At 24.7% G+C, this 13181-nt stretch overlaps 1 protein-coding gene across 2 annotated transcripts; it reads right to left on the bottom strand.

The window, feature by feature from the left end:
• Positions 1-692: 692 nt before the first annotated feature.
• LOC112687640 (transcription initiation factor TFIID subunit 2) lies at positions 693-12510 on the bottom strand. Of its 2 annotated transcripts, XM_025560471.1 has the most exons (19): positions 12219-12510; positions 11426-11480; positions 11188-11351; positions 10912-11128; positions 9843-10081; positions 9559-9780; positions 9289-9502; positions 8951-9235; positions 8199-8407; positions 7893-8132; positions 7080-7332; positions 6874-7014; positions 6626-6819; positions 6332-6543; positions 6051-6273; positions 1682-1811; positions 1428-1616; positions 1019-1333; positions 693-947 (listed from the first exon to the last, which is right to left on the bottom strand). In XM_025560471.1, the coding sequence occupies exons 1-19, from the start codon at positions 12260-12262 to the stop codon at positions 753-755; spliced, it is 3741 nt and encodes a 1246-aa protein (XP_025416256.1). In that variant the 5' UTR covers positions 12263-12510; the 3' UTR covers positions 693-752. The 2 variants fall into 2 exon arrangements, with proteins under 2 accessions (XP_025416256.1, XP_025416257.1); XM_025560472.1 differs by lacking the exons at positions 10912-11128; positions 11188-11351; positions 11426-11480; positions 12219-12510 and having other exon boundaries at positions 9907-9997.
• Between the last annotated feature and the right edge of the window lie 671 nt (positions 12511-13181).

Here is a 13181-nt window from a genome sequence, read left to right as displayed (position 1 = left end):
ACTTATTAGTTATTATACAGTCTCTAGGCTCGAATAAAATTAACAGTTTAAACATAAAACACTAAAATATTAATTGAAACAAAATTTTTAGATTTTTATCATTTCCTTTATAGTTTATTTATAAAAATGTATGATATTTAAATTTAATACTTAATGCTTAACATAATATATTATATTATTATATGAATTGTGTAATTATATTATTTAAGAGTCGTCTCAATGGTTTAACCACTATGGTTGTTCATCGTGAGGTTGTCAATATAATTGTAGATGAAATACTGGACGAATTGGCAAAAAAAAACCAGAAAAATAGATTTAATAATATAAATATCATTAATATAATATAATTTCCATGTTTAAAAATAAAGATTTATATATATAGTGTTTGTTAAAAAATCAGTTACATCCTCCCCCATGACAAAATCATTTGACCGCCACTGTTACAATTCATAAGATGAACTAACAAAATATAATATGTAACTAAATTTAATAACATACAGTCTCTAAATTAAAAACCAACAGATTGGGTTATATTTTAATACTATGGTATTTATTTGCAATAAATAAAAATACCCAGGCCATTAATTTTTAATTGTTACTTTAAAATAAATATTTTAATAACAGAAATTCAAATACTGTACTCATATAGTTATTTTAAAATGTATATAATTATATAAAAATAATTAGAATCTTAGTAATTATAAAGTATATATAAATTAGCACAAAATAAAGAACTAAAAGGTCTACATAAATTATATAAATATACTCAAATCTCTTGATGTATCATCACTACTAGAACTTCCCGATGTTAAAGTTTCTTCTTTTACTTTAATAATTGTATTGTCCTCTTTTGCCTTTTCTTTTATTTTATCTTGTTTATGCTTATGCTCATGTTTATGTTTATGTTTATGCTTGTGTTTTTTTTTGTCCTTCTTTTTCTTTTTGCTCTACAAAACAATCACCAAACCAATCAATTATACGCATTTTTTTCAAATAAAAATTTAAATTTAATACATACAGAATTACTGGCTCCGTCTATTTTACTATGATGGTGATGATGGTGGTGGTGGTGGTGATGATGATGTTTATTTTCATTTTGAACTATTACTGGCTTAGTAGACTGATCTTCAGGTTTTACATTAAACATTCCCGGTTCAAATCCAATTGGACCAGAAGAATTAGATACCATGATTCCAGGAAGTGAAGCAGAATTTTCAGAGAAATAACCCGTCTTAGATTTGCTTTCAGTTATTTCAAATGAAGATCTACTATGCATTAAATTAACATCTTTAACTTCATCTTTTATCACTTCGATTTCATCTTTGATTTCTGCCTAATTACCATGTATGTATGATAAATAAAATACAATATAAAGTGAGGAATTAGAAATATTTGTTATTTATGCTTTATATAATATTAAACTTTACCTTTATTTTCTTTTCATAATGTAAATCATTATCAAATTCATTTTGTAAAATTTCGTCCTCAACTTTGATATCGACAATTTCTGGAACTTCTAATTGTGGATCATGATCAATAGATCTCTTAATACCACGGTCACAATTAGAATTATTATCTGGTTCAACAATAATATTTGGAAGAGTACATGATTTTGCCTAATATACACATATAATGCAAATATGTTTAAATTTCATAATTGAAATAAAATTAAACAATTTACTTCTACTTCCACTTTGATTGGTTTGTACAGAGCAGCAACTTCGGATCGTAAAATCTTTTGCCGCCCAAATAAAGTATAGTACAGATCAACAAAATTACATCGCAATGTTGTATCATAAGATAACAAAGAACTAAAATGTATGATACAACAATTATTAGAATTTTTAAAATTAAATTTATAATAGTAAAATATAATAAAATATAGATAAAATTATTTTAGTTAAGCATTATAATAATTGTTTTTAGCATATATATTAGGGTGGTCCATATTTTATTACTTAAGAATATTGTTGTGATGACCCCTTAATTTTATTCTGTTCTGAAAAAATATTTGTGGTAAAGTTTGAGCGTAATTAGTTAACTCCTTCACATACCCCAAAAAGACTAGTTTTATGAAAAAGTATGAATTTTTAGTTTATTGAATATATTCACTTAATTTTTAAAGTTATGCAAAAATTATTAGAATCTTTATTGTAACAATTAATGTTTTCTAAAAAAAAGGTATCTTGGTACATTGTAGTAATGTTGGTGGTTTTTCTTAAAATCAAGAATAACCATTTTAAGTATGGAGAAGATTGTTCGATTTTTAATTTTTTTTAACTTTTTTTTTAAATGTTAAATTACACAAAAATAGTCAATCAACACATTATAGCATACAAAATTTTATACAAAATAAGATATAAATTTTTGTAACTTAACTCTCAAATCAAGGAAGTTTGAACCAAAATATTATATTATATATTATACGTAGCAACATAATAGGTATTTTATGTTAAGCAACCTCAGATTTAAATAAAATGTATGTAGAAAAAATATAAACCATTTAAGATGTTTTCCATTAAATTATCTTAAACATTTTATTGTACTTAATTGATTTGATAAAGGTGGTTCTTCTACATAAATAATCTTATCGGGATACAAGTTTTAAAGATACATGTATTGGGCAGTACATTGTACTTGCGTCTTATTACTATCGAAGTATCAATGTTATTACGTGTTGGTTCACTGTTCAGTAAAGGTGTCGTCTTAAAAATGTATAAATATTATTAGTATTAAGTGTTTTTAATCATTTTAATAAAGTATGTCAGAAAAACCTATATTTTTAGTCGGTCCAATGAAAAATTGCCCTCTAAGAGAGATTGTAGTTTTCTAACATGCCAATAGTTAATTTGAGTTTACACGAAAATGCATTTCTTGTTATTGATGAACACCTGATATTTTGGAGAAAAGCACATATACCTACTCTGTATCAGTATCGTTCAAACTGCATCATAAAATGTAAGAAATTATACAAAAATTTACGCAGTTTAAAAAAATATAAGACTCGAACAAGTGAATTATACAAAAATAGGGAAATCACATTTAATGAGAATTTAAATGATTTGTTAGACATCGCTGCAGCTAACGCATTAAGTTTAATTAAAAATAAAGAAGATGCAGCATTTTTAATTGCTCAATAAAAAAAGGACGTTCTGGCTGTATATTAGGAATTGATATGAAACAAACAAAATCTGAAAGAAATAAAATTATCCGAATTGAAAAAGCAGCCCAAAATAGAGAGTGACAATTTTCAGATATGTTGAATTCAGGTAATTTATATTTATTTGTTTACATACTTTTTATTATAATCTAAAATACACAATGTAAAATTACCCTAGTTTTGTAAAAATTAAAAACTGATAGCCTTTGCTGTTGATGTTTTTAAAGATCAATAAAAAAATCATATTTAAACCTTTAATATATTTATATTAATAAAAATCGTTATAACAACAAAATTTTACGGAACTAATAAATTTCAATTTTCAATTAATAATTATTATTTACCAATTTTTAAACAAAAAATATATATTTCAGAAATAAATATCGAGCAATTAGCAAAATTAGTAACAATGGACCTGATATAGTTTTATTCAAAAAATTTCGAAAAGAATGGACAAATATAAATCAAAATACTTTTATGGTTGGGATTACAGATAAAAGTGTTAACATTATTTTAAAAAACGATACCGATGATATTATTATGATTGTAAAAAACAAAATTAATAATGATTTACCATGAGACGACTATAAAGAGTTTCTTGAATTAATTATTATATTTTAAGGCAGCGTTCCACAATAAGGATTACATTTTAGAGCACCCGGTGTATTTTATCTAGCCCGATGAATGGGAAAAGCATTGTATTGTATAAACATTTTTTTTTTCAGAAAAATATTTAAACTAATGCAATGGGAAGAAACGGCCTTAAAACAAATTTGCTGTTTCATTGTAAAATGTTTGGTGAAACTTGGTTTTCTACACCAAATACAATTACAGCTCCTTTTGATGATATAAATTTTTTAAAAAAATTGGTTTCCTAAAAAAATAATGACATTGATGTAGCAGAAACTGTAATTAAGAAAATTATTAACGACTTATGGTCTTTAAATTAAGTGTACAACATTTTATATTTTTGATGGAAGATTGAGTTATGAAGTACGAAAAAAAATGGCACAAAAAATATTTAGCAAAGAAGAAAGTGAAATTGAAATGACAAAAAAGTGCATCATTAAAGGGCAAGATTTACCATATTTTCTTAGTAAAGATTTACCTTTGGATTTACTGAATAAAAATTCTAAAAAACTGACAGATTTCATATTTCAAAAGAATTTTTAAAAATTCATCTGAAAAATCGGTGTCATAATGAAAATTACAAATTGGGAAATGAAATAATTGAGTCACTGAAGGTAATAAATGATACAGCCAAAAGAGGGGTTAAATTAATGGAAGAATTTAACGAAAAATTGACTAAAAATGAACATCAAAAACAATTTGTGCTACAGGTACCTATTACTTATATTCTGTTTTTAAAAATCTTTAATAAGCATTCAATAAAAAAATGTAATTATAATTATGTTATTTTTTAGACAGTTCAAGATTATAGAAAAAAATACCCAAACTACAATAGAAAAACTTTGAAACAATTTATAGAAATGACTCTTGGCTTTTATTTTCAACATTATAGTATAAAGTTAATGTATATTATACCACCAATAATAAATTTAAAAACCATTTTTAACATAAAAATTATGTGTTATAATGGTATTTATTTAAAATATGTAAGCGGTTTTATATTTTTAAAAAATACAGATAAGAATCTAAAATATGAACAATTTCCCAAAAAAAATTTTTGGTGGGTTTTTTAATTTTACGAAAAACCACTTACTTTACATCAATTCATCATAATACTTTTTTTTTAGAAAACATTGATTGCTACAATAAAGATTCTTATGAATTTTGCATAACTGTTAAAATAAAATAAACATATTCAAAAAATTCAAAATTCACCAATTTTTATTGACCTTTAACCCTTTTGGGGGACGGGAAGGGGTTGAAGTATCGCACTCGACCTATACAATAATTATTTTTTTATACGGAAGAACAAAATTTAGGGGTCCATCATAACTAAATATAAGAAAAAAAAATTGACCTCTATAGCTAAGGACTACCCTAATATATATATATATATATGTCTTAGGCATATAGTCAAATCAAATAAAGTTAAATGCCTAGTCATTTAATTAAATTACTAGAAATATGATTAAATGCCTATTTCGTGTCAGGCAAATAATAAAAAAACATTTTGTATTATTTTAAAATTTTAATTATATTTTCTATCAGTTATTTATTGCTATTTTATTCATAAAAAAGCAATGTATTATTTATTAATATGTAAAACACGTTGGTATATGAAATAATATGTTTAATTTCATGTTCATTATTACTATTGTTTTAAAAATGAAATCATAAATATATACAGGTAATAACTAATTAGATATGATAGACATAGATGATAGTACAAGTATATTGTATACTCTATAGTCAGTATAATTAGATTATATGCCTACGATATATATATATATAGGAATTTCAAGGGATTTTATTTTTGAAGATTTTATATCTGGAAATTGTTAGGTTATACAATAAGAAAAATTAATAAATAGCTAGTTAATATCAAATATCAAATTCAAAGGAAACTAAGACTAGAAAACAAATTGGATATGAAGAAATGAAAATAAACATTTCAAGAATTAAATGACTGAAAACAGAAAATATCAAGTGTTCTATATTAAACTGAGATGGAAAGCCAAGTAATAAGAATCATATAGAAAGAGATTATTGTGATACAAAGAATGAGATATATATCTTTTTTTTTTTTTGAGACTAAGTTTGTATAACTAGTGATGAGGTAAGATATACAAATTAATAAATCAAAAAGAATGATTTAGTAAGTTAAATTTATGTTTTTTTTTATGGATGAGAAACTGCAGACCATAGAGGTTGAATATACAAAGCGTAAACTTATATTTAATAAAATAACTGTAATCTTTACTTAATAAGTTTCCATAAATGATGAGACAAGTATTCATTATTTAATCGATTATTTGGTTTTTTAGGAGTAAATGGTGGATTTTTACATAGCATACGAACAAGTTCATTCCTAACTTTTGGATCAGGATCACTGTCTGCTATATCAATAAGATATTTTAAATCGTCCCAACGTCCATCTAGACAAGTGAAATCAACTAATGCTTCTAAAGCACACAACCTTACGTCTAAAAAATAATAAATTATATAATGACCAAAAATATTAAACATTCAATCAATTCAAACCAATAAAATTGCCATATAACGAATAAGAACGAAATATATTTGGGTTATTTGGTAAATGACCAAATTTTTGTAACTTTCTGATTGCTTTTAAACAGGCTATTGATATTGGATATTTATAAGTCTGCAAACGTTTTTCTAAATTTAAATGTTGCGTTATTTCTTCAAGTATTAGTTTTGAATCTCCTGAAAGTGAATCTGCAGTAATATCACATCTGAAATATAATTTAAATTTTTAATTAAATAACTGAATTAATAAATTAAATAATAAATATTTGAATAGTTGGCAATACTTACGCTTTTTGCATTAAAGATATTACTGGTGTAATAGTCGCACCAAGAGCATCAATTAAAGAAGCTCTATAGTAATTATCAGAATATCTATTTTTACTATTATCATTGTACTTAAATAAATCTAAAATGAATTTTAATATTTCAGGAGGGCAGATTCCATGTGAATTTCTTAAACCAGCCATAGCGATTGGAATAGTCTGAAATAATAAGTTTAAAATTAGATACAGTTATTTAACATTAATTTGTATTACCTTTTGAAGATAGTAATGTTGTAGGTTTGAGAAATTATTTTGTTTAATAATATGAGGACATGAAAATGATCCAAACATTTTTTTAAACGTCCCTAACATTGCTGGAGGACCTGTCCAATTAGTTACCATTGCATTTGCAATCTATAATCAGAATGAACAAACATGTTATAATTATTGTTATGATAATTATTCCTGCAGTTACATACTTTTGTTAAACAATGAGCTGCTTTACAACGCACATGAATATATACTTGTTCATTTTCAATAATATCACATAAAGCATTACGTGTAGATATTGTAGGAAATTTATCAAGAGCTATTACTGCTTCCATCTGAGCGGTTACATCTTTTTCATGTCGTAGTTGATAATTCCATTGATACTCAGGTTGTTCTATAATACAACTGCGTAAAATAGTCATTTCAGGATCCAATCGAATCCATAATACCGGAGAATCATTACTAAAATTTAGTATAATCAAAGTTTTAGTATTTAATAAACATTATCACTTATTTATAGTTTATTAAAGCCAATGAAGGGGAGATTACTTTAATAATTATAAGAAAATCAGAATAAAATTAAAAGATAACTTATATTAAGATATTGTCTTAATTACTAATATAAAATTCTTTAATTATTAGTTGCTAAAATTATTATATTTCAAATATTAAGGTAAAAATATTCTTTATCTTGTAACTCATTAAGGTGACTAACACTTTTTTCCACTCAAAACGGTACCTTATAACTAAAATATTGAAATCAATAAGTATTTGGCAGTGCTGGAATAAAATTGAATATTATATTTAACCATTGAAATGGTTTCTAAACATAAAAAAATTAGGTCAATCTCAATACAAAATTTGATTACAACACTGTTGTAATATTTATCAAATAAAAAAAATATTTACTTGAAATACCTAGGTTTATGTACACCAGAGTCTATAGAATTAAAACATGTTAATGTTCTCAGCTATTTTGTAAAATTAATTAGATATATATATATATATTCATTTAAACTTACTCCATAGCATTTAGATCAATATCCACTTCATCTCCAGTACACAATGGAATTTTTTTCTTCTTATTTCGTCTACTTTTTGAATGACACGTGATATCTGCTCGAGCCACATTACCTTCAACTTGTAATGTATGCTTAAATGGACCATCTAATTCTTGAATACTGACCAACAATGGACCAACATATTTTCGAATACCCCTTTGAGAAACAGCATCTTGTTTAATTTCCAGTTCCAATGTATTTCTATGTAACAAATTTGGTATGTATCACTAATTATTTATATTTTATTTATATTATTGTTAATCAAACCTTTTTCTGTTAAATACAAAAGTACAAGTAAATTTAGCATGACCACCAGTCCGAACCCACTGATCAATGAATACAGACATATCTATGCCTGATACAGTAAAAATAGTTTTATTAAATATGTTAGTACTGATTAACATGTGACCCCATAAACCAGAATTCATAGGATTTTGAGATGCGTTACTTGCTAAAGATAAATGCTTGTTCAAAACCTATAAATAAAGAACAAAATTTAATAACAATAATAAAAAAACATAATACAGGATTTATATGAAAAATGGATATTTAAAAATCAATACAAATAATGAAGTTCTTAATAAAATAATACGTTACAATTTTAATTGGTTGAGGTAAACTAGTACTCCAGATTAAATGAAGAAAATCTCACATACTAAAATATTGTTACTAGTGAATGAGCATCTATAGTATTTGTGAAAAGTTGGATAAAAATGTGTATTGAGTACAATATATTGTAATGCCTCGTCAGAAAATATAGAAAAATATATAAATATTTTCTTTAAAGAAAATATTTTAATTGTTTTTAAAGAATAATTTTTTAGACCAACCATAAATTGGCACTTTTTGTCTAATGGTATGAAAGTGGTCAGTTTTGTGGAATCAAAAAACCTTAAAATTAGTATCATCTACTTCTCATAAAAAAAACATTGATAAGCAAGTTCAACCATAAATCTATTGGTAATATTTTGAGAATATGGTGTTTCAGTTATTAATAAATAATTAATTGCATAAATTACCTGTAATAATAATGAATACCCAATACGATTTTCTAACATTCTTATAACAAGATGTGCTTTTTTCGTCATGAAATGAAAATAACGAGGTGATATTGTGTGTAAACTACGAGTAGAAAAATAAAAATTTGAAGTTTCATAAGTGTTTTGCACATTATTAAAAGATAAAGTAAATCCAGGATTAGAAGATCCTCCAGGGCTAACACTACTTATTGGAGCTGGTTGTTGTGTAGGATCTAATACTATAGGTCCAATTTCTTCTTCATATCGTACTAAGCTAGTTAATTCCTAAAAAATAATTTTAATTTTAGTGACTATAAAAATATGATTGCTATATATACATTATGAATCCATTCTCGATAAGAGTTATTTCCAAAACATTTTTTTGCAAAGAGACCAGACATATAAAGTGCTATGCCACAAGTAAGCCACCAATCTGACCAATTTTGAGTTGAAATGAAACAACCAAAAAATTGTTCAGCCATAACTTGAGCCAAAATTTTTTTTGAAATATAAACTTGATCAATAATTTGTTTTGGATGTAAAAGGTTAACACTGTAAAATGTTTATGATTAGTTAAATAAATAAGAATAGAACTATAAATATTTTACCTCATAATGCCCAATGATGCATATGAAGCATAATCTGTAGGAGTTTCATCAACAAATACTTGTTTATAACAACTATAAGGATAACCATTGGATAAGGTATCTTCATAAAATTCTAATGCTTCATGAGTGTACTTAGCAGCTGTAGGCAAAAGCTCCAAAAGGCCCGGTAAACAAAAGTGAGTAATTATATGCATAGTTGGGTCCACATAAATTTCGAAAGGTCTAAAATATATAAATATATATTTTTAAGAGATTTTAGAATCAAATATACTTGAAATAATTACCCTACTGCTAGAGCTATATTTGGTGCACTAGTAGGCATTGATAAATTATAATAATATGTTTTACGCCTTAAATCAGGAGCAGCAACAACTTCAATTAAATCTCCACAAGATACGGCAGTCATATTTTCATCCACTGTAAATTCTAAGTCCCATGTACATGGTTCTGCATAACTATCGACACAAGGAAACCACAATCGGGAAGAATTTTCAAAACACATAGTAAACATGTGAGCTCGTCTCTAAAGATAAATATAAATAATATTTTAAAATAAAATTTTAGATTTTACTTATACTTTATTTACTGGAAATTGTCTTATCTTATACTTATGCTTGTATAAATAAATAATAATATAAAAAAATCAAATAAAAACTAATGTGAGGTTGTTTCATAACATAATGAGTATTTTATAACAGATGATGATTAATTGAAGACTTTGGTCATTTTTGCACATATTATACAATAATACTCTAGATATGAACTTTTCTTAGTTTTTAATTTATTTTTAATTGTAAGAACTATATAATAATACATTGTTAATAACTAGTTTAACTGTCCAGCCTTCCCTAAGAGTCAAAATAATTATTTTATAAATATATTTTTTTTAATATTATAAAAATGGTAAACATAATTTATTAAATAAAATATGATGTAAGCTGTAACATAGTTTAGTACAGCTTAAAAACTTATTAATTAGATTAATTAATCATAGAAGTATTAGTATATTTTATAGTATATATTTTATACATTAAAAATTGAATTATAAAATTTAAATGTTAAAAAAATATATTATAAGCATTTCTTCGCTATTTAATAATTTAATAAATCATAAATACAATAGATTTAAAACCAAAAATCTTTGGAACGTATATCTACAAAATAAGATTAAGTAAATATTAAATAATATAAAATTATTTTATTATCTAATTATTCTATTAAAATTGTTAAATATTGTGATATTTTAATTCTTTAAGATATAATAAATTGTAAAATCAGATAATTGGCAGAATTATGTTTTGGTGCAAAAGTGCAATATTGCACAAGTACTTGTAAGATAATTTAAATTTATACCTCTACTAAAGAACCATCTCCCTCAGGAATAACAAAATGGACACCACCACTAGGCTGTTCTAAGGAATATTCAACACTTATTTTAACAGTAGTTCCATCAGTTATAGAATTTGATACTTCATTAGGAAGACTAATGACTAATTCTCCATTGTTATTATCAGGGTCAGTTATTTGAGCAGCATTGTAATGACAAGTAGAAAATGCACTTAATGTAGGTCTAAAATGATAAATTGTTGCAAGTTAAATTATTACTAAGTGATAAATAATTACTCTTACTCTTCATTTTTATCTTGAGTAATATCAACAAATGGATCAAAATATTGAAAAGGAACTTCAATATTTTCATTAACAGTAACACAATATATACGACATTGTTTTGCATTTAGTTTTATAAATTTGAGATTATTTTTTAATGATATAATTGTCAATTCTACCATTCCCTGAAACAATATATAAATACATGTATTTTAATATCATGTTTAACTTATTGACAACTAAATATTTTTTTATTCACCAATATATTTCTACGCTGAAAACTAATGCCTGTTAAGCTTACAACTTGATGGGCTGTAAAATAGTAAAACATTTTTATATTAAATTATATTATTAATTAAAGAATAAATTAAAGGTTTTTAAAATAGCTCAAATTATATACATATATTTTGCATTAAGAGCTTTCAGTGTTTGTTGCAATTATATCTCAATGATTATTTTTATAAAGCTCAATTAAATAATAAGTTAGTTCACTGAATAACTACATATTTAAATGGTATTTAAGTTTTAATTGAAGGATAATGAATATAAATAAATGAAATACAATTTGCTTTGTATAGTCAAAATTTAATTATTTCTGCTATATAGCAGTTGTTGAACTTTGAACAAAATATCACAAAGTAATAAATATGTAAAATCTACATTTGTATACATAAAAAAGGTAATAAAGTAGCAATTCACAGTAAGATAGATTACAAATAAAATTATATATATTCTTCAAATATAACATATAAATAAAATTATAGATTATAATACCAGTAATACTGTTTGTTTTTAATAAATTTCAATAAACCAGACATGATTACTAATTTATCAAGGACTTTTAGCTACAGAGTAGGCTTTTAAATTATTTAATATCAATCCCCACGAGTTTAAAGTTCAATCAAATAAGGTTTAAAAAGAAATAAATCAAGCCCGTTTAAATATAATTAATTTTATTTTCAATCATTAAATTGTCGGTTGGGCTAAGAAATGGAAATAAAAAAACGATTTCTTAAAAAACAAGAACTAAAATTTTATTAGAAAATACTTATAGTTTGTAAGGTCTAGCATTGTCGCCAGTTTTATCTTCATTCATGATGTTGCGTGTGATTATTAATTTCTAATACGTATTTCATATTATAATATTACTAATAAGCATAATTAACAATCATCTAAGGTACATTGTTCGACATATACTTTAACGTAGTAAAATTATCACTTTATAATACTTAGAGTATTCAAAATTGTGTGTAAAACTAAAATAAACAAAATTCAGCAACTGGATAAGGTGATAAGATGAAGTTTATACGTTAGAAAATCAGAAACATGTAAATCCAAAATAGAAGTGGAGAAGCGTCTATGATTGCGCGAATCGTTATCACTAGTAATGGGAACAATCGAATATATCGATTATTTGATTGTATTTAAACAATCATTATTATTATTATTATTGTAATTATATTCAAAGTCGTCGACTTAAATACGGATTCAGAGGGGGCGATCGCCACTTCCCCCTCCCCCAATAATCACGCCCCTATTCCTACCTATATTATATATTTCTGTGCCTAAATGAAGTGACTTTTATCTATTCGAATCTAATCGAAATCGATTATTTCCATTTATAGAGTGATTACTTAAAATCATATACTATAATGCATGAACTACTACATAGAATACATAAAAAATAAATAAATAAATAAAAATTATGTAATGTAGTGGTTCTCAAACTGTGGTACGCGTACTACTAATGATACGCGAAAGGCTGTGTGGTGCTGAACGGAAATTAAAAATTCAATATTTATCTCATATATTAATTTAAAAACACTAATGAATTTGTAATAATAAATAAATAATATTTTTATTTTAGTATTTTACTGCCTTTTTATTTAAAATAAATATATTTAACTCAGTGAAATTTTTATGGTTCTATTTTTAATCATTAATGGTACGTGGCTGATTGATAATATACTCAAGTGGTACGCGAAAAAAAAAGTTTAAGAATTGCTAATGTATTA

Source organism: Sipha flava, unplaced genomic scaffold (assembly GCF_003268045.1).
Source record: "Sipha flava isolate LNK unplaced genomic scaffold, YSA_version1 35a_pilon_pilon, whole genome shotgun sequence".
NCBI lineage: Eukaryota > Metazoa > Arthropoda > Insecta > Hemiptera > Aphididae > Sipha > Sipha flava.
This window is presented reverse-complemented; position numbering and strand designations above follow the sequence as displayed.

Coding starts and splice junctions, on each gene's coding strand:
- LOC112687640 (XM_025560471.1), bottom strand. CDS start 12,262: ATGAATGAAGATAAAACTGGCGACAATGCTAGACCTTACAAACT. Junction 6,544..6,625: donor ATATCTTTAATGCAAAAAGC/GTAAGTATTGCC, acceptor ATTATATTTCAG/ATGTGATATTACTGCAGATT. Junction 1,334..1,427: donor ATTATGAAAAGAAAATAAAG/GTAAAGTTTAAT, acceptor CATGGTAATTAG/GCAGAAATCAAAGATGAAAT.